General features: G+C 35.8%; 1 protein-coding gene across 6 annotated transcripts; it reads right to left on the bottom strand.

The window, feature by feature from the left end:
* Window positions 1-1,878: 1,878 nt before the first annotated feature.
* Window positions 1,879-9,656, bottom strand: LOC131054724 (uncharacterized). Of its 6 annotated transcripts, none has more exons than XR_009108025.2 (9): window positions 9,039-9,655; window positions 8,277-8,324; window positions 7,954-8,016; window positions 7,750-7,815; window positions 7,549-7,639; window positions 2,981-3,149; window positions 2,787-2,889; window positions 2,486-2,572; window positions 1,879-2,334 (listed from the first exon to the last, which is right to left on the bottom strand). XR_009108025.2 is itself a non-coding variant. In XM_057989306.2 (9 exons), the coding sequence occupies exons 1-8, from the start codon at window positions 9,309-9,311 to the stop codon at window positions 2,502-2,504; spliced, it is 888 nt and encodes a 295-aa protein (XP_057845289.1). In that variant the 5' UTR covers window positions 9,312-9,656; the 3' UTR covers window positions 1,879-2,334; window positions 2,486-2,501. The 6 variants fall into 6 exon arrangements, 4 of the variants coding, with proteins under 4 accessions (XP_057845289.1, XP_057845290.1, XP_057845287.1 ...); XR_009108026.2 differs by having other exon boundaries at window positions 3,038-3,149; window positions 9,039-9,654; XM_057989306.2 differs by having other exon boundaries at window positions 2,486-2,576; window positions 9,039-9,656.
* Between the last annotated feature and the right edge of the window lie 13,754 nt (window positions 9,657-23,410).

Below are 23,410 nucleotides of genomic sequence, written 5' to 3' on the forward strand. Positions count from 1 at the left end.
CCAGCAAAGATATATGTTTTTAATGATGTGAAAATGGACTTGCATTCCCTACCATACTCCCGCAGGTGCCAAGAAAAATGGCAAAGGTAAAATCATTAGGCTTCATGCCCATTCTAACATCACTTTAAAAAAAACTTTATCACCATCACCATTCTAACATATTCATTGGCAAGATTCCATGAGGTCGTAGATATCATAGGGCTAGACATATATGAAACTTTGCAAAACTGCTAAAGAGAAGCCTGACAAAAACCAAAACAAATCAGAAATAAGAAGATTCCATGCGGTCGTAGATATCATAGGGCTAGACATATATGAAACTTTGCAAAACTGCTAAAGAGAAGCCTGACAAAAACCAAAACAAATCAGAAATAAGAAAACAAACTAGAACATTGTTTTGGTGGTGTTGATTGTTTATAAGCCTACGTCTTTTTTTACCAACCTCTCTATTACTTGTTATGTTACCTTTCATTCTCACTCTCTTCCTCCCTCATCTCTATCTACCCTCTCGCTTCCTCTCATTTCTTCTTTCTCATCTCTTTCTATCCATAGCGCTCTCTCTCTCCCTCTCATTTTTTCTCTCTTGATCTCTTTCTATCCATAGCTCCCTCTCTCCCTCTCTTATTTCTTCTCTTTTGATCTCTTTCTATCCATAGCTCTCTCTCTCTCTCTCTCTCTCTCTCTCTCTCTTGTAAACGTAACACAAGCTTGTTAGTAATGGATCATGCGTATTTCCCTAATTTAGTGGTTTTGTTGTAGTCATTTTTGGATCCTTATAAATGGATGCATGGTTGGTTTGGAGCTAACACTTCTCCATTAAGACCTTTGTTGCAAAAACATCATCATTTGCTAGATTTTCGTAATTGACCTTCCACACCTCTAGACCTACCCATTGCACACCAAGGTGCACTTGCTAGTTTATTTATATATTTACATGGTATAAAAGTGAAAAATCGTATTACCATAATTTTAATATGATTCATCTTAAAGGTTCAATATTTTTTCTTCCTTATTCTAAATGACTTCACACAAATTTTAACTTTCCTCTCACAGTAATTAAGTTGTTTATGCTTTGCAAAAATATTTTTTAATCAATTTAATTATAATTAAATATTTTAATAATATATTTATATTGATTTATTTTAAAATTATTTATATAAAATAAACTCTAATATACTAGCAAAAAAATTATATTAATGTCAGTCTAAAAAATCATCCATGATAATGATACTAATTAGTGGCTGGATGCCTGTATCTCTTCTTCACTATAATACAATTATTATTTAAAAAAATTAAATAAATATAAAATGTTATGTAGATTCTTTATTTTAAACAAATTTTAAAAGATAAAATATTAAGAAAAAAAAATGAAAAAAATTGTTTTTTCTATAAAAAGAATATCAAATATGTTCTTATTAGGAAGATAGTCAATATTAGTGATTCATAATATCATTTATGAAGCTCAATTTTATCGAATTTCTATAATTTATAACATATTTTTAATCATATCATAAATGATTTATTAAAAAATATATATATTAATAATAAATATAATGTAAAAGAGTTATAAACCCTTTAAATTGACTTAAATAGAAAACTATAGAAAACCATATTGTATTTGTAGTGTGAATTGTAAAATATTTAGAGTATCTATGTAAGGAGATCGATTAACAGCATCTTGGTTGCCCTGTTCCTGTTTTCCTCCATTGGAATTGTTACCATTCGTAGAATTTGGTTTATAATTTATTAAAGTAATTACATTTAAAACAGCCTGTTTGCTTTCCATTGGTCCTACTGGAGTAGGTTTTGTTTTGCCATCTTGTATGGCACTTATGGTGTGGATGTTTAGTTCATTCCTTAAATTATTGGAGAGTGACATTCCTTCAAATTTTCATTTGATATCTTTCTTTCTTTATACAGCAATCTGCTTACTGATTTACTCCCTTGCAGGCTATTTAATATTTACTCTTTTTAATTCCCTTTTAGCTGTTTATTTTACGTCAGTTTTCTTTCAATTATTTACTCTGTTTTCTTAGCTATTTACTGCTCTACTGTTCTGTCTTTTGCTTTGCTGCCCTTGTTTTGGGTCCTTTTTACATCCCCCACAGCTTCCCATTAGTGATGATGCACTTGAACCTCCTCAAAAATTTGCATTTTCTTTCACCTGCTGTTAAATCAAGGACTAAACTTACAAGTTGCCTTCTCCATTCTACAGGTTAGAATGTCTTTGGTCTCTTCCTTCCCTGCGGAACTTGTTACTTTCCTTGAATTCGATAGGGCGAGAAGATTTGCAGTGTACAGCTCTAGATTCCTTTTATTTAACTCAATTATTTCCTGCAGAACAGAAAACAAGAATGCAGTTTAGAACTCCGTCTTGGAAAATAACATGGATTGTCTAAGCTACTTTTTTGGTGCAGCCATTCATTGTTAATAAAGTAAAGCAATAATTATGCTTAATGTACACCCAATCCAAATCTCAGCATACCTTTACATAATCATGTCTATCGGATGATATCTTCTTCTTCAGCCGCTGTACGGGATAAAATGCTTCTGGAGGACTGAGTAACTAGCTCTAGCTTTACTCTCCTCATTAGCCAAAGCAATAATTCCAAACAACAATAAGAATCCATACATGATTCAGTAGGATACATGGACCCACAAAAATGTCTTAAACTGATTATACCTGGCAGTAAAATGTCTAAGCTATTTTTTGGTGCAGCCATTCCTTGTTAATTAGATAAAGCAATGATTATGCTTAAAGTAAGTCAATCCAAATCTCAGCATACCTTTACTGTTACATATTCATGCCTATCAGCTGACATCTCCATCTTCAGTGGTGGATAAAATGCTTCTGGATGACTAAGTAACCAGCTTACCCTCCTCATTAGCCTACAAGTAATAATTCCAAACAACAATAAGAATCCACATCTAATACAGTAAGATTCATGGACCCACATAAATGTCTTCAAACTGATTATACCTGGCAAGTAATAAATTGCAGTGAAACTCAAGCAACACATTTGCAGCGTAGCCATACCTGGCATTCTTTAACATCTGCTTTTGATGAGGACCTCGAACTAGATACAAACCCAATGTTTTTGGTGAACGTTTTACAGAAGCAAATACTACGAAGAGTAATCCCAAATAATCTGTTAAAGCTTGAGTAATAAGTCGCATCACATAGAAATAACAGTTCACATAAAATCAAGCTGCTTACCAATATACAAACTCGCAGTTGAAAAAATAAACCCTACAATGTAGCTTTTCTGCAAATGTTTCATTCATTGTTCTTCCACTGCTATATTGATTTGTAGTTCTACCAGCATGAGTAGCCACCTAAGTCATTTGTGTTATCAGAACTAATTACTCATTTAGTAATTTATCAGTGTAGAATTGAAAGGCAGCAATTGGATTTGAAATGCATAGGACATCTGCCCTTATGAAAGTATTGAAAATTTGCACAAAGATTAAAAACAATAGATTTGGAAACACAATCAATGGAGGGATCATTTCATTATGAATCCGTTGCCTATTTTTCAAATTCTTCAAGGACTATCAATTAAAGTACACAGTAATTGTAGTGCTTAACCTCTTTTTCAAATTATAATGCAGTTATTTTTCAAATTTTAATGCAGGACACAGTAGCCCTTGCATTATTCACCTTGAGCAAACTTTACACATCTTGACGTATTCCACTCTTGTAAGCTCTATTTGCCGCCTCCATGGATCCCTCTCATTTTTTAGGCCTACCAGATTTGAATGCTCCTACTGAAGTTATGTGTGCTATGGTTTCAAATGGTTTCAATCAATTAATTTAATTTCTATTTAGCCAACTAGGCACCATTCTTTGACATCTAATACACTGATTCCAATCTACAAAACTCTATACTCATTGACTAAAACCGAGAACTTACCTACACAGCAAAATCTTTTGTTGATGAGAGAAGAGATCTTAAAAGCACACGTCAAATTTGACATCTAAAATATTTATGCAGTACAAAATAGCCACATCTGTTTAATGCTGGTTAAGGTGTATGTTAGTTGCACATAAGGCAATCACGCTAGTTTTGAGCTCTGCATTCAGTTGAAAGAAGAGGATATACAGTTTTTGTAGATATCTGAAAAAACATGCATTTGTTAGTCAATATCATGATGAATAAGTTGTCTTCACATTGACTGCCCATTACAGTATGTAGGTAGTATCTAGCAATGAATTGCAAGTCAATCTTTCTTCTCTCTCAATCTACTAGAGTTTTGAGGGTATTAAAAATATATTCAGATTCCTTAATTTGTTTTATAATTACCAATTTTGTTTTTCACAACTAATGAGAAAATATAGGCATTGCGAGAGAGGCACAATTGAAAGCGCTGTAAGAAATAAGAGTGAGTGTATGCACCTAGGAAATCTGGTCCCCATTTTAGCATCATCTCATAAAGTTCAGTGCATGTTCACATTTGACTCCAACGAGTATGTACTTCTTTGGCTATTAATCATGAAGTTTCAATTTTGTATTTTTTATCTCCTACTCATTCATTAATCAAAATCTCACTAACAGATTTTTTTAGTTCAAGGGGAGACCTAATGCTTGAAGATTGCTTCCATGTACTTCATAAATGAGTGCTTGTCTCAAATTTGCCTATGAAATCATATTACAATCTAAATTGATGTATTGGTCCCACCTGGGCATTCAAATCTGGTAGGCCTTGAGAGTCCCCATTCTCAGACCCAGACACTACAGCCTACACGGGTTCATCATATACAGCGCTTAAAGCCATTGTGCCAACAAAATGGTCAGATGAGTCATGTTTGTTATGCCTTGATGAACCATCAACAAAATTTAATATAGGATAAGAATCGAGGAGATCAAATGTTTTAGTAAGGGATAGCAGGCTTTGGATTTACACTATTATTTTCACTTCATTCCACATAGTGTTATTTGACCAATTGATTGAGGTCAACTAAGGGTATGCTTGAGCAATTTAGTGTATCTTCCATACATGGAAAATCTGATGTAAGGTGCACGAAATGAATGACTTCGAATCCCATCCATGCTAGTCAAATTCATAAATTATGGGTACTAGGAAACTTTTTTTATTTCATTAACAGCATCTTGCTTGCCCTGTTTCCTTCCAATGGAGATGTTATGATAGAATTTGGTTTGTAATTTATTTATGTACTTAAATTTTAATCGCCCAGTTTGCTTTCCATTGGTCCTACTGAACTAGGTTTTGCTTTTGGCATCTTGTATGTCACCTATGATGTGGATGTTTAGTAAATTTCTTAATTATGATGATTCAGAGTTGAATTCCTTCAAATTTTGATTTTAAATCTTTCTACAGCAATCTGCTACTGATTTACTCCCAGGCAGGCTAATTTAATATTCTGCCGTTGCTTGCCACCGAAGAACTCTACTGAGACAATGATAAGCTGTTCTGCCCTGGTGTTATGTCAAACTCTTTTTAGGGGGTGTCCTTCAACAAGAATTTGACACCTGTTTAGGTTTATTGGGCAAATACCTTCACAATGCTGTCACTTAAGACATCTGGTCGCCTTCAACATCTAAATGCTTACAACCAAAATGGTAAGATCTTCCCTTTAAAAGTACATGTCTTATAGACATAATTATATGAAAATTCAATCCTATTAGGGGCCTGATGGTGAAAGTGTGCGCTCTATAGAGGAGCATAGGTTCAAATCCAGTGAATAATTAGTTATAAATGTCTTGTTGAGCAATATGTAAGGTAATGGAAAAACAATACCTCTTGCGTGCACAGAAGGGTCTTATTCACCAAAGCAGTAGTCTTGCTCGTTAGGGGACCTAAAAACTATCTTTATCGTTATGTACATACAACTTTCATAAATTTAAAAGTTAAAACCCTTGAATGCAATTAAACACAAATAATGATCCTTGTAACCATGTTGCATTCTTCTTTTAATGTAATGAATATTGATTTGAATTATCCAGATTGAAATTTTGGAAATATGAAGATTTAGACATAAAGACTGCAGCAAAAGGTACCCCATATAAACCAAAAGATCATTAGGATTTCCAAAGATTCTCTCTAGCTTGTGTGGCCAAGAAAAAGTTCCAAACAATGAAAATTAAAATCTCATCAAAAGATTGGCAGTTAGCGAAGCAAGAAAGCCACATTCTTGCACTAATGTCAACCATCTTCAAGTGATCAGTAGTCAACCAATACATCATTTAAAATTGCATTTTGGATCCATAGACAAACCTGACATAAGTACTCAATTATCCAGTATCTGAAGCAGTCTACAAGCATTAGATCTCCCCTAAAACTTGAATAAATGTCAGTGAGATTTTGATTAATAAATGGGGCAATGAATAGTGGATAGAAAATACAAAATTTATACTTACATGATCAATAGCCAAAAAAGTATGATCTCCACTCAAACTTAAATAAATATGTCAGTGAGATTTTGATTAATGAATGGGGCAATGAATAGTGGATAGAAAATACAAAATTGATACTTACATGATCAATAGCCAAAGAAGCATACTCCTTGGGATCAATTATAAACATGCCTTGAACTTTATGAGATGATGCTAAAATGGAGACTAATCTCCCAGGTGCATACACTCTTATTTCTTACAGCACTTTCAATTGTGCCTCCCTTGCAATTACCATATTTTCTCACAATCGTGAAAAACAAAATTGGTAATTAGAATACAAATTAAGGAATCTGAATATCTTCTAGACTCTCAATTCATTGCTACATACTACCTACATCCTATAATGGGCAGCCCAAGTCAAGACAACTTCGTCGTCATGATATTGAGTAACAAATGCATGCTTTGTCAGATATAAACAGAAAATGTATATCCGCTCCTCAACTGAAAATGTATATCCTCTCCTCAACTGAATACAGAGCTCAGAACCAGGCATGGTTGCCCCATTCACAACACCTTAACCAGCATTAAACAAATGTGTCTACTGCCTAGATCCTAAAATATTTCCCACTAAATTCAGTTCGTTAATTTGATTCCTATTTAGCCAACTATGCAACATTCTTTGACATCCAATAGACTAATTCCAATCTACAAAACTCCGGACTTAATCAAATCCAGAACTTAACCTACACAGCAAAATATTTTGTTGGCAGAGAGAAGAGAATTTAGAAGCATGCATGATTTCTTCGAACTTTATGCATTTGGGCATATTTGGCTCTGGTAAGCTCTATTCGCCGCCTCCTTGCTTCAGCAGCAACAGCAGTTTTGTCCTTTGAAAGAAGCATTTCTTCATTGAAACCATTTAGAACCATATCACAAATAGCTTCAGTAAAAGAATTCAAATCTGAAAGGCCTATAAAACAAGAGGGATCCTTGGTAGGCCTTGGAGAGTCCACATTCTCAGACCTAGATGAAGCTTCAAGGTCAAGTTCATGTGGATAAACAGACACTCCAGCTCCAGCATACAAAGGTTCATCATGCACAGTGCTTAAAGCCAGGTTGCTAACAAAATGGTCAGATGAGTCATGTTCATTATGCCTTAACGAATCATCAATAGAGACAAAAGCTTCTGTACCAGGGATTGAGCCCTTATCAGATGAAGATGATGTTGGCTGGGGAGTGGAGAGCAGTTTTTGCTCTCGTCTTTGATTAAGGCATGCTGCCAACTGCAAAGACCACATGCAGCCATCTCTCAATAAAAGTTTAATTCTGCTTATTTTCTCAACTCTTTGCAAAAGCAAAACTAACAAAAATGACAGCCGATACCAGGTTGTACCTGTGATTTTAAATGATGGTTCTGCTCTTGCAGCTCGTGATAGGTTTTCATCAGTTGCTCTTCCTCCTGATCCAAAACATAAAACCCATGAGAAGCATTTCCTTTGATCAAAACTAGTTAAAAACACTTGTTTGAATGCATAAGAGATGGTACATTATTTAAAAATTAAAAAATAAAGTGGAAACCAGTGATAAACAAGCCAACCTTTTTCAATGTACTCTTTTCTGAAGAGAGTGTGTTCACCATTTCTTTCAATTCCTTGTGTGTCTGCATTCATCAAAACCTATATCTTAGTCATGTACAAGAACTCTTACCTTTCCAACAAGAGGAACATTTCATGCACCTAGAAACACAAAATTCTATACATACAAAAATGTGTATATATAAATGCAAGTGCATGCAAAAAAAATCAAGTGCATGCCAAAAAAGCAAGTACTGAAAAATGTGTATTTTCTCACTCAAAAATTATAAGTTCATATATATGGATATCACTCAAAAATTATAAGTTCATATATATGGATACCAACCTTTTTCTTAGGCAGCCTTCTCCTACATACATTTTTTACACTCGTCTCCTGCATAATTCCAAACCCAACTCAAAAACTAAGATAAATTTCAAAACCCATTCAAAAAACTCAGAGAAAACACAAACCCAACCCAAAGACATATAAATTTCAAGCCCCATTCAAAAAACGCAGAGAAAACACAAACCCAACTCAAAAACTAAGGAAAATCTCAGACCCAATATCTTACCGATGACTTAAGACTAATTCAAAAACTCCAACCCAGAGAAAACACAAACCCAACCCAAAGACATATAAATTTCAAGCCCCATTCAAAAAACTCAGAGAAAACACAAACCCAACTCAAATACTAAGGAAAATCTCAGACCCAATATCTTACCGATGACTTAAGACTAATTCAAAAACATGTGAAGAAGAGTACAAAACATGCAATTCAGACAACACCCTAAACCCATTATAAACAACTCAAATTACCCACATTCCATTATCATCATAGACAAGAATCGAACAGCCACAATTCAAAACCCATTAAATCATAAAGACCCGCTTACATTTGAAGACGGTACAAACCCAACTGAAAAACTAAGAAAAATCTCAGACCCAACATCTTAACGATGACTTCAGAAGAAGAGCACAAAACATGCAATTAGACAACACCATAAACCCATTATAAACAACTCAAATTAACCACATTCCATTATCATCAATAGGCAAAAGTCGAACAGCGACAATCCAAAACCCATTAAATCATAAAGACCCGCTTACATTTGAAGACGGCGGCGGCCCACCTGCCCTCTCATCAAACTCATCACTTTCACTCCAAGATAAGCCAAGTGCCGTCAAGGGACTTCTGTTGGCCAGTTTGGATTGGTGGGTAGGGCGGGTGTCACTAAGGCCATCTCTAGCGATAGCAGATCGCCTCCTTTTGACTGCCCACCGAACCAAAAAGCAATCCAAATGACAAAGCATTAGCAGAGCATCTGCTACTTCCATTTCTTCTGCTGTAAAACCTCTGCTGCGCTTCTTTGACCTCTCCATAGCTGCTGCTACAAATCCTTCAATTACAAATCTGGGTAAGGCTACTCAAACACGGCTTAAATAGGCAATTTTTCCCTGCTATTTTTGAAAGTGGACGTGAAGATTGCCACCAGCGTGGTTGGGGTTTTAGGGTGCTTTTCCAAGCGCCGAATGCGAATGAAAAAGAGGAGGTGGATGGGCTGGATTGGTGAAGAAATGAAATTTCGTAAGATGGGCTGTGGCAAATCATGCCACGTGGCAGGCTGACGGCTAATTCCCTCCTTTCCCTGCGGTGTTTTTAGGGTTTAAAAGTCGTGAAATCCTAGCAAGGAAATACGAAGAATTGCGGGGTTGATTTTCATTCGTGCATGACACCTCGGATAAACAAGCTTGTGCAAAGTTTCTCTCTTGAACACCCTTTAAACTATACAAATGGGGAAATCACTTTAATGTTCTATGTGGTCATGCGGGGTTGATTTTCATTCGTGCATGACACCTCGGATAAACAAGCTTGTGCAAAGTTTCTCTCTTAAACACCCTTTAAACTATACAAATGGGGAAATCACTTTAATGTTCTATGTGGTCCTTTCTCTTATGAATTCAAGCTTATATTAATGAAAACAACTTTATACTCAAATAAATGGTTTCACTACAATTTATTTACAAGCAATAATCAAAACCAAAAAAAATTAAAGTTTTGAGTTTTGAATTGATTTAACTGATTTGAATTGGAATTATATAATTTAAATGAATTAAATGTGATGTTTAATTTGAAATTTGGAAGGAGGAATATGTTGTTTAAGATATTAAGAATTGATTCATGGATGTGTTCAAAATTAGGGTCTTGTTTTGATGTATGCATCAAATTTCCAACGGGGGAATCTTTGCACATGTACAACTAATGTAGCACATAAATTAAGCCTAAAATTGGATAAGTGAATTGGCAAGAAATTGATAATTGTAATAGACTCATCTAGACATATTGTACATGTGTATGCAATGGTGTGGTTTTTATAGACGTTGTTTGGAAACTTATTAGGAAAGGATTAACTCTCTTTTGGTCAAGCCTCTAGGTGGACCAATTCAATAGCTTTGAATAATGATCAAAGATAATATGCAAGCATACAAGGATGCCTAAAATGATATACATGTTGTTATATGTTTTAATAATGCTACTATGGATGTATCATAAATGTTCTATAGGAATACTTTTCCACAATCCTTAATGATTTTAAAGTAAATGATGAATATCCTAAAATATAATAACAAAGCACATCAATCCACATAAACATGCACCAAGTTGACTCATAATGCCTAGTCAAAAAAGTCAAGGAAAGTTTAAATTTGAATTTTAAATTTTAAAAGTTCAAGGTTCATATTAGAGACTACAAAAATGTCTTAGGTTGACCAATTTTGCACTTGCAAATTTGATCCAAAGTGGTGAATGGGACTTCGAGAGATCAAAACTAGTACTTGGGGATAGGTTGGGATAATGTCATGAGCTAAATTTCACACAAGAATATGCCACTTGCAGACTTGTTATTGCATACTTGTTAGTCGAAGTAGACCAAAAATAAAAGTGAAAAGGGAATGGGTATATGATTTTCACCATTACACATATATACACAAACTAAAAAATAATGAAAACACATATTGTTGGAGTAATTAGGTAATCACCTTAGTAATTAATTAATCTATTATTAATTACTTCTAGGTCCCCTATTATTTTATTGCACTTAAGCTAAACTTAGGAGTGATGTTCTATATTTTGATTTAGCTAATTATAGGTCATGTTGACTCGTAACATAGGATGAGGACACTTCTCATCATCTAACTTATTCCTCGCCTAGGGATTTATCATTATGCTTTTATAAGATTTCATTTTACTCATTGTAAATCATCCAATATCGACATCCATGCATTCGAACATCTAATGAAGAGGAAATTCCCAATGGAAGAAGGCATCAAACCACCCAACCATGTGGAACCATAAGGAACCACCCCCCTACCCCCACCCCGTGCTATGGAGAATGACACAAGATTCCACACACACTCTAGATCTAGGCTAACACCTAACAACCAAAGGACATAAACAACAACCATAACTGAAAGGTAACCATATGAACAATATGCAAAATCACATCACAAGGCTAAATCAAAAGTACAAGACATCCAAAGGCTTCTCAATAAAATATGGCATAAGGAACTACGACCTACATGTAGGGAAGAGTGTCATTGCATGCTATCACAAAACCACAAAGGATATCCTAGGTAAGGTGAGCTAGAGCTCACTGTTCTGACATCCGTGATACACATGCAGAACTCAACCTTTGAAGAAGTCAAGGGAGTTTGGTTTATCCGAATCACCAAAATCTTCCCAAACTCACTTTGGTTTGCACTGGCACTCCAGGCCATGAGATGGAGCATCACCAATCCATTTCTTATCTTATTAGATGAATTTCTTGAGACATGGACCAGCTAGGACTCAAACCTAGGACCTTCCATACGTTGTTGGAGTTCTCTACCACTGAGCTACTGGCCCCTCTTGGACCAGTCCATCATCGGTCCGGGTGCGGCTTATTTCCAACACCAACACCCCCCTTAAGCCACACCTCTCGTGTGCTTGGGGCTCCTAGCCTAGACCTGGCTCTGATACCATGTGAGATTTTGCCAAGATCTAGGGCTCAATGAAAAATACAATAGAGAGACAAAATAGATGATAGAAATAAACTGTATTCTATCAAGATGAAAATATTGATCAACTAGATCATCAAGTGTTACATACAATGAATATGAATTTGCTTATATATAGGCAAGGCTATATGGATATGTGAGCACACAAACATGACATGTGGCTCAATAAGAAACAAGGGTAGGTAGGAAGTAGGTGTGGGTAGGTAGGAGAAACAATATAATATTCCACATGAGGTGGAATGTAACAACAAGATAAGATCAACAACATAAAAGGTGGAAATTCTCCTACACACACTATCCCAATGTGGCACAAACACCCAAGTGTCTCATACCCAAACTACTATGAAATGCATTTCCTAAGTAAACTTAAGTAAGGTGATAATATCCAAGATGAATAATTATTTACACCAACAGAATTACTACTACCTAACCCACCTAAGATTAATTTATTAATTTATCACTGATTATATAATAAACTCCCAATGAGTTATCCTAACGGTCTAGACCCTAACTCCTTTATACAAGGAATCCTAGCGGTCCATTCCTCATGACCTCGGTAGACTCATGGAAGCCCACTCTCCCTAAACATGCTCCTAGACCTTAGGTAAGAACATACGCATATGCAAGAACAAGGGCTCTCAAATAAACATATCCTGATTATCCAATGTTCTATAAATCAAATGATAAATCATAATAGATGGATATCAAAATGCCAATAATCTAGCCTCTCAAGGCAGACATGGAAATCACTAAATATCCAATAATCACCAAATTACATAGATCCATCATGAGCCCAATAAACAACTGCAAGGCATAACCATCTTGCTTAAGCCACAAATAACATAAATACTCATCTCTGATTAAAAAAACTAATCTGGGAACATCATTGAAAACTCTGCAAATCCAAAAATGGCCTCTGGACTAGCAAAAATCAAAACAGAAAGCAAAAACAACTCTAAAAATTAAAAATAGCAAATTAGCATGTTTACATATTTAAGTAGCACATACGTAGAAAAGAACAGCGCTTATAAAAACTAGAACATCGCATTCAAATGGCAAATCAGTACATATAAAAACAAGAACCATGCATATACTCAGAACTACAACGCATTTGGAATATAAAACAACACATACAAAATACAAACTGGTGCATATAAGCCTCAATCTAGCACATACAAGGAACAACTCAACACATGCATCCTTCAGACTAGCGCATATACATGTTACAATAGCGCATACGACATATTATTTAGCGCATATACTCACCAATATAAACAAAGAGCTAAGAGATGTAGAAATCATAATTAAAATGATCAGCTAAGTCCAAAAAGAAAAATAAATACATAACCATATCCAACTTGATAAAATAAGGCGTAAAACGACCTTAGACAAGATTATAAATCAAAATTACAAAACCAAGCACAGGGCCTTCTAGCATTACAAAGTTCTTTCACAAATTCAAGATCCACCTGATAGTACAAAACAAAAACCAAACTCCATATTCATAGCATAAAACTACAGGTATTCTCAAGGGGATGGAAAATTTTATACTCTCAAAGAATAATACAACCAATAAACCAAGCATAAAACATCACAAGGATAGACTCATTCACAGCAATGCATAGGCACAAGAGTCCAAATACCAAAATTCCTAATAACCAGAATCAAGAATAAAATCCCAACAAATACATTAACCATATATTTTTCACAGACACGAAGAATACAATCTTTTCAAATCAAATTGCATAAGAAGGATTAAAATCCCCAACCTGAAAAATAGAAGTTATGGAATGCAAAATTGTTGCAGAAGCGACAAACCAAATCTTCAATCCACCAACAAAGATCGCAGCCTCAAGCAAATCCAAGCCAAAACTCCATAAGCCAAATCATTCACAAAAATTATTCATCAATAATAAAAATTCAAAAAATGTACAACCTAAGTTGGCCTGGTGGTAGAGAACTTGTATTCTTAAAAGAGAGGTCACGAGTTCAAATCCCAAAGTGGGTAAGGTATGTACACCTCATTGGCTTTGGCCCATTACCTATCAAAAAAAAAAGAAAAAAATCAAAAAATTCTCCAGCCAAGCCACCACCCGAAAATCTCAAATCTCTAAATAAATATAATATTTCCTACCAACAGATAAAATAGAAAGGGCTGATAAATAAATAAAAAGCCCAATAAATGTTAAACCACAAAAATAATATAAATAAATAACCAATAAATAGATAAGTCAACAATAAATAAACAGTAAACAAATAATTAAATGTACGGATAAATATAAATGTTCTAGCCAATATAATTTAAACTCAACACCATTAATATCTCCCACATGATACATATAAAATATAATATATAAATAAATAATTTTTCATGCATAATTATAAATGCCAAATATTAGGATCCACAAAATAACATTAATAAACAATAACCCTCAATAATTAAATACACAATTATATTTAAATCTCAATGACATCCATTAATTTAATTAATATTAATAAACTATATAAGCCAATTAATTAATTAGTAATTTAATTAATAACCACAACTCCTCAAAGCAACTCAACATAGAATAGCATGAAATACCACATGACACTAAACAAAGCAGATCTAGCCAAGACACCAAAACTAACGGGATCCAGCTAAACCTAGAGTGTAGAATAGGATCTCATGTCACCTCCGATCAACTTGCCATTGGGATTGAGGACACACTCAGACCTGTGGAACAAGGTGGAGTCAATGTATAGTACCTCTAACCTGTAACCACCAATATACACGGGTAATAATATATATATATATATATATATATATATATATATATATATATATATATATCAAACAGGTAAAAGAGAATCGCAATGTCATATCATGCTCATGACGAGTGGTATGGCATCGTCTCTTTGGCAAACGCAGTAGTAAAACAATCATGACAAACATAACATCATCTTCGTCATCATTACCTGATATAAACATGAACTAAGGTTAGCACATAACAAGATACCATCATATCATCATAAGAAAATATAAACTGCACATGCATAATTAGTGCATAAATCACCAATCCTAAGTCCCTCATCATAATAGTCTTGAACATATCATCAACCACATAACACCATAATGTCTCATTGGTCAATATGAAATGTCTAGCACAAGATAAATCATCATAAGAAATAATCATGAACCACATGTCCTAAAATAGTGCAATAATCATGAAGCTCAACATAGTCCTAACTTCCATAATCAAACTAGAGCTTTGAATCAACATAGCAATCATAATGAATCCATTATTGTCAAAGAGAATATCAATATTAAGAATGAAATAGGAGGCATCAGAACATGAACAAATCTAAAAGTGTTTATCACATCCTCTCATAAAAGGGTGAATCAAGGAGGGGCACTACAATTTAATGGTGATAGGTCTTAAATGAATCTCATTGTTATTAAACATGCCTATTATATTGTAACTAATTATGCATATATTAAAGGCAGTTGGATTATATATTTATCAAATGAAGATATTTAACAAATTGACCAATCTAGGAAAGTAACTTTTCTTGTATCAAATTTGAGCACCTAAAAGATGGTTCTTCATGGGTTCTCACTAACATTTATGCTCCTAATACCTTAAAGGCCAGAAACTCTTTTTGGAAAAAGATCATCTAGGCTATGGACAGCTTCAAAAATCTTAGTTGGATGGTTATGGGAGACTTTAATATGCCTTTGAAAGAGGAGGAAAAATTTGGAGGCAGTCCTCCTCAGCTAGAAAGTAGGATGGCCCTCATGGATTTTATTAACTCCCAAGCTCTTAATGACTCGGAGATACAGGGTTGCAATTACACTTGGACCAACAGACGAACTGGTAATGACCTTATCCAAGTGCGTCTTGATAGAACTCTCATTTCTGATGACTGGTATAGTCAGTACTTCTGTTCTCTGTCTGCCCACATTCGGGTTGGATCCAATCATTTTCCTATCACCTTCATTGCTAACTTGATCAATAGAAGGAGAAACTTTCCCTTTAGAATTGAAAAAATGTGGACCCTTCACCCCGACATCAAAAGAAATATTCAGAAATGGTGGAGTATCCAAGTTGAGGGAACGGCTATGTTCAAAGTTGTTAAGAAGCTCAAAAATGTGAAGGACAACATTCAACTCTGGAATAAAACCAGTTTTGGGAATATATTTGAGGCTAAGAGTAAAATTCAAGAAAACCTTAAAGAAATACAGGACCAGATCCAGAAGGATGGTTTCAGTACTATGTCTATTGCTGATGAAAATGAGACCCTTAAAAAATACCATGATATTATTGCCAAAGAGGAAATGTTCTGGAAGCAGAGATCTAGATGCATTTGGCTCAAGGAAGGGGACAGGAATACAAGATTCTTCCATATGTCGACTATCAAGCACAAAGCAGTCAATAGAATGAACAAGCTAGTTGTGGAAAGTGGGGAGCTGGTCAAGGAGGATGAAATAAGGAATGAAGCTAAGAGGTATTTCTCGGACCTCCTAAAGAGGGATCACAGTCTGGATGATGAAGCCCAATCCTCTTTTCTTCATAACATTCCTTGTCTCATTGATGCTCATAATAATGCCTTCCTCTCTTCCATTCCCACTATCTTAGAAATTAAAAATGTTGTTTTCTCCTTTGATGGTAACAAAGCACTTGGACCTGACGGATTCCCAATGTTCTTTTTTCAAGATTTTTGGGATATTATTGGTACTGATGTTGCCAATGGGGTTAAGGAATTCTTTGGGGCTAGAAAACTCTTGAAAGAAATCAATGGTACTTTTATTGCTCTTGTCCCCAAGACTCAAGGAGCTGACTCTTTGGACAAATTTAGACCTGTTAGCCTCTGGAACTCCTTTTACAAGATTATTTCTAAGGTCCTTACTACTAGAGTTTTGTATATCCTTCCTACCTTAATTAAACACCAGCAAAATGGGTTTGTTCCTGAAAGACAAATTCTTGACTCCATTATTACAGTTCATGAGAACATTCACTCTCTTGTTAGAGCTAAGAAGTAGGGTCTCATCCTTAAGCTTGACCTCTCCAAAGCCTATGACAGTGTTGACTGGTCTCTTCTTCAGAAAGTTCTCACCTCTTTTGGGTTTTCCTCTAGAGTTGTGGATCTTTTCTCCCAACTTACTACCTCTGTGTCTTTTGTTGTTCTTATCAATGGTTCTCCTTCTACTTTTTTCCAAGCCTCAAGAGGTCTTAGGCAAGGAGATCCTATCTCCCCCATCCTTTTCATAATTTTGGCAGAATGATTTGGTCGGACCATGGAAAATTTGGTGCAGCAAGGATCCTTTAAGGGCCTCCAACCTTCTTCTGTTGACCTTATCTGTTCCCACCAGCAGTTTGTTGATGACACTATTATTATGGGGGAATCAAGTATCTCAGAAGCTAAAGTATTGAAGAGTACCCTGTGTAAATTTGCCTCTACTACGGGGTAGCTTATCAACTAGGCTAAAAGTGAAGTCTTTTTCATTAATACTCCAGAGAGAAGACAACAGAGGATCAACAGAATTCTGGAGTGTAAGATTGCTGACCTTCCTGCTACCTACCTTGGACTCCCCATGGGGATTGCCCCTCCTGACTCCTTCTGGAGTTCTCTAGTTGACAAATTTCATAAAAAACTTGCCGGTTGGAAAGGAGCCCTCTTAAGTCAAGCTGGTAAGCTCCAACTCCTTAAGGCCACTCTTCAAAGTATTCCTATTTATGCTCTTAGTCTCTTCAGAATTCCAGTCAAGTATGCTGAAGCAATTAAGAAAATTCAAAGAAGATTCCTATGGTCTGGGGTTGAGGAAAAGCAAAGAATGTCCTTGGTGGCCTGGGATCAGGTCTGTAGGCCGAAAAGCAAAGGTGGTCTTGGTCTCAGGAGGATTCGTACTTTAAATGAAGCTCTCTTGTCCAAACAAGCTTGGAGATGGTTTCATTCTGATTCTGAATGGTGCAAAATTTGGAGAAGTAAGTACTCTCTTATATCTTCTTCTCTCTCTTCTTTTCTTAATTCAGATCTCAGTATAAATGGATCCCATATTTGGAACCATGTTTCTAAATGTAAAGATGTGATCGCCAAAGGAGTGATATGGAAACTTGGAAATGGCAAAAAAGTTAGATTCTGGGAGGATCCCTGGCTTTTTGATAAACCCCTAATGGACTTCCATGAATGGGCCTCCCATGCCCCTTCTTGTATTGGCTCTTTTGGCTCCTTAGTGGCAGATTACTGGGATGGGAACAATTGGCAGAACATTGATAGTATCCACCCTAGCCTTTCTAAACTTAAGACCCATCTGTCTGCTATATGGCTGAATAATGAAGAGGACTCCCTGATTTGGAAACATGATCCCAAAGGTACTTTAACTATGTCTTCATTGTATTGTGTCCTTTCCCCCCCCCCCTCCTATAAATACTTTCTGGTCTAAAGCATGGATAAAAGGTCTCACTCCCAAAATCAATTTTTTCTTCTGGACTATCCTCCAAAATAAGATCCTTACCATTGACAACCTAAAAGGCAGAGGTTTTGCCCTTCCTAACAAGTGTGTGTTGTGCTTTCAAGAGGAAGAGTCTATGGACCACCTTGCCCTCCACTGTTCCTTCTCAGCTTCAGTTTGGGAAAATTTCCTCAAGAGCTTTAGTTTAGCTTGGGTGTTTCCGAGTAACATCAGAGATTTGTTCTCCTCCTGGAATATTCAATGGACTAACTCTTTTTTGAGATGTATGTGGCAGCTCTCTCTTCCTCACATCTTGTGGGGTCTTTGGAAAGAAAGAAACAACCGAATCTTCAGGGATGTCTCCCTAAATCAAGATACTGTATTCCAAAAAATTCAAAGGGCTATCCAGGAAAATATGGGAATCATGGAGGGTGCTTGTTACTCAAATAACTCCCTGGAGTCAAATATCTTAAGAGCTTGGAATATGAAGATCACTGATGGTCCTAATCTCAGCTACAATAAAAGGCTTGAAGCTAAATGGCAAACCCCTCCCCAAGGCTGGCTCAAAATCAATTTTGATGGTGCAGCCAAAGGTAACCCAGGTCCTTCAGGTTGTGGAGCTATTCTTAGAGATCATAGAGGAATTTGCAAAGAGATGATTGCTGTCCCTATTGGAACCCAAACTAACCATAAAGTTGAAGCTATGGCAGCTCTTCAAGGCATAATCCTAGCCAAAAATTGGAATTGCCCCTATCTATGGATAGAAGGGGACTCAAATAATATAATAAAGTGCCTCAATGGGACTTCAAAACCTTCATGGTCGATTCACAACATAATCACTTCTGCTATTGACATTATTAGAACCTTTAAAAAATGCCATATCTCCCATATCTATCGGGAGGCCAATTGTTCTGCTAATTGGGCTGCCAATGTGGCGGTTAAAAATGAGACAATTACTATGTGGATGGGTGAGAGCGGACTCCCCAAAGATGTCAGACAAATCATAAGTGATAAGCGATATAGAAGTACCCCAAAGACTCTTGATTGACAGGGTAATAATGAAAAGTACTGATGTGAGCACTTCGAGTTATTTCTATAATGAGAAAATTACTCATTATAACATCAATGCCATCTACTCCCATGCTTGTTGGGTAATTGTTTTAGTTCCAAAAATCTCTTTGTTTAACCAGCTCTGCAAGTTTCAAAATTTGGCTGTGAGAAGTGACATCATGGGCGGAAATAGGAGACGATATGTGCCAAGTAGCTGCAAAGAGTGGAAACAGAAGGAAGAGGTGTGGGGTATTTTGCAGAAGGGCGGTCTCTCAAACTTCGTAGAGAGACTCCACGGCCATGATGGAATGGTAACTAGCCTTTTCTGCAAAAATTGGAAGAAGGGAATGTTAAAAATGGGTGACCAAATGGTGGAAATTGATGAAGATTTAATTGCTAAAGCTACGGGTCTCAACAGGGAAGGCTGCAACTTCTACAGAGACATGAAGGTCAGCAGGGAAGCCATTGAAAGGTACCCGGTTACTAAGAAAGAGAAAAAATGACTGGTAAAGTTGAGCAAAACCTACTACCCGCCTAGGGCTTTTGCCAAACCCTGGCGGGAAAATCTCTTTGTTTTAATGCGGTATATTACTCTAGATGGTAGGTTTACGAAAGTCTATGGGTATCATTTTATTCTATTAAACCACTTTAGGCATAATGATAAGGTGAATTTTCCTTATTTCTTGCTTTGCTCAATGAATGCTTCCCTTAAAGCCTACAAAGAGAATCCTCTGGGCGATACGACAATGCATCAAGGCCTAATGGTCCTAATTTATGACCATTTGAAGGCCAATCAAATTAACCAGATGCAACCCTTTGTGGACTCTGAGGAAGATATGTCTGATTCTGCTTTTTCAGAGGAGGAGGAATCCAACAATGATTCCTCATCTGATACTGAGGATAGTTCTGATGATTCAGAGTATGAGAGCAGTAAGAAGAGGAAAACAAGACCCTCATCTTCCAAGGGCAAAAAACTTCAAACCAAACCCTTGATCAGCATCTCTTCGGAAGAAGAGGATTCATATTATTCTGAGGAGAAGAAGAACCCTAAAGGGTTGCTGAAGAAGAAAATTAAAAACCAAGCCTAGACCCGGAAAAAGCATAAGAGAAAAGAGGAGACTGGCAAGGAACCGGAAGATGACAAGCAAGCTAGGACCCTGGAAGCTGAGCACAGCCTGGAAAAGGAGGCAATGGAAGAGACTCTCAAGGCTGCCGACACTATCTCCGCCCTCCATATCCCTAAAGATGAACAGGTAACCCTTGGAAAAGCAACTCCCCCGGATGGCCCTCCTCCCGAGGGCTTGCATGGTTTTATGAAAACTATGGAATGGCTCATTGATGGTTACAAGAAAGTTGTGGATGAGTATTAAAAACTATGCAACAAAGTCCTGATTCTGGAGACCATTAATATAGGGGAGGGGAATACAATGGCTGACTATATTGAGGATCTGAAAAACACTATTGCTAAAGCGGAAGACATCAGAGATGCTTTCAACCCCAGGTTTGAGAAGATTGAAAAGGAGATGCTGGACAGAAAAAGCCTTGCGGAAACTAGTAAAAAAACACTCTCGGATACTGTCACTAAAGTGGGAAAAATAGAGGAGTGCCTTAAGAATATCACGGAGCAAAGCCTTAGTATTCTGAAAATCTCGGCCAATAATACTCATACCCTCGTTAGTAAGCTTGATGATGACAAGGAAATCCAGGAAATTGACCTGGACGTTGAAGGTACAGGGGAAACTCAAGGTCCCAAAACCCGCACCAGAAGCAAGAGGAAGGAAAAGAAAATGAACAAGGATTTGGAAGAGCTGAAAGCTACCGGAGCTACCTATGATGAGTTGGTGATAAAGGCAGAGGACCTGCTAAAGAAAATTGCTGAGTAGCGTCTCCCCGGTTTCTTTGTTGTGTTTTGTTGTTTTGTTGCTTTGTTGTTCTTTTTGTTCGTTGGTCTTCTGGCCAGTCGTTATGTATGCGGACTTTTAATCCTTTTGTTGATCTTTCTCTTTCTATGATGTAAAGGTTTCGGGTCCTTAAAACCTGTTTTTTAATCAATCAGAACAAATTGACCAATCTATGTAATGCACTATTCTTCGTACCAAACTATGAGACTTATGTGTGTGTGTGTGTGCATATATATGTATATATACATATGTATGTATATATACATATACATACATATGTATGTATATATATGGATACATATAACTTTATATGCGTGTGTGTATGTATGTATGTATGTATGTATGTATGTATGTATGTATGTGTGTGTATATATATGTGTGTGTGTATAAATATATACGTAGATATATATGTATATACATATATACGTAGATATATGTATATATATTTATGTATATACATATATACGTAGATATATGTATATATATTTATGTATATATTTAACACGTGTGTATGTGTATGTGTATGTGTATGTGTATGTGTATGTGTATGTGTATGTGTATGTGTATGTGTATGTGTATGTGTATGTGTATGTGTATGTGTGTGTGTGTATGTGTATGTGTGTATGTGTATGTGTGTGTGTATGTGTATGTGTGTATGTGTATGTGTATGTGTATGTACGTACGTATGTATGTATGTATGTATGTATGTATGTATGTATGTATGTATGTATGTGTGTGCACGCACGTATATGTATGTATGTATGTATGATCACAGATATATATATTGAGTTTGCAGATTATATCTGAGTGTTGATCCCTCTTCCTTTTGTTTTCTTTAGAGTAACCTGATTTGTATTATATATATCTCTCCATCGATATTGGAGAGTCATGTCTTCCCTTAAATGTCTTTTTCTAAAAGGATGTCACTTTTAATAATGATTGTTGCCTTTTTACGAATAAACCACTTATGGTTTGGGGTGTAATCATACCTTGTTAATGTTTAATAATATTTTAGACTAAACATAAGTTGGAAAACAAATCGTTATGATAATCATGTGAGATATTTACCTTAATTGACTCACTTATTAGTTTCCATACATATATGTGCCTTACTAGAGATCAATGTACATTAACCAACCTATGTATTAATGTGGGATATCAATGACCTTTCCTATGATATTTCTTTAGATCCGAAATAATGGTCTGAGCATGGCATTTATCATAGAACCCTAGTCCTAATCCTAACCCTAACCCATATTTAATCCTAACCCTAAGTGAACACTCGCCCTTATTTAACAGTAACATTAGCCCTAATTAAATCCTAACCCTAACTCTTATTAAACTCAAACCATAACCCTAATTAAAGTCTAACCTTAACCCTAATTAAACCTTAGTTGAACATTTACCCTAGCTCTAAACCCCTATTCAACCCTAACCCTAACACTAACACTAACCCTTACCCTAGTTAAACTCTAATTTGAATCCTTTCCCTAATTCACCTAACATTAATTAAACCCTAATCCTACTCTTGATTAGACACTAACCCTAACTTTAACCCTAATTGAATTCTAATCCTATTTGAACTCCAACCCTAACCCCAAGCTTTATTATACAACCTAAACCCTAACCCTAAGCTTGACCTTAATTGAACTCTAACCCTTGTTAAATCCTAAACGTAACCCTAATCCTAACTCTAATCCTAACAGTAATTTCACCCTAACCTTATCAAACATAACTCTAATATTGAACCCTGATTGAATTTCAACTTTAATTGTACACTAAACCTAACCCTAACTCTAACCTCATTTTCAAAACCTAGTCCTAACCCCAAGTTTATTATATAACCATAACCCTAGCCCTTATTGAACCCAAACCCTAACCCTAATTGAACACTAACCCTCATCCTAATTAAACCCAATCCCAAACCCTAATATAAATTAAACTCTAACCTTAATTGAGCCAATAACTTGATTAAACCCTAGCAAAATCATAACACAAATCCTAATTGAGTCACTAACATTAATTGAACCCTAACACTAATC

The sequence above is a fragment of the Cryptomeria japonica genome, chromosome 5, assembly GCF_030272615.1.
Source record: "Cryptomeria japonica chromosome 5, Sugi_1.0, whole genome shotgun sequence".
NCBI classification, from domain to species: Eukaryota; Viridiplantae; Streptophyta; class Pinopsida; order Cupressales; family Cupressaceae; genus Cryptomeria; species Cryptomeria japonica.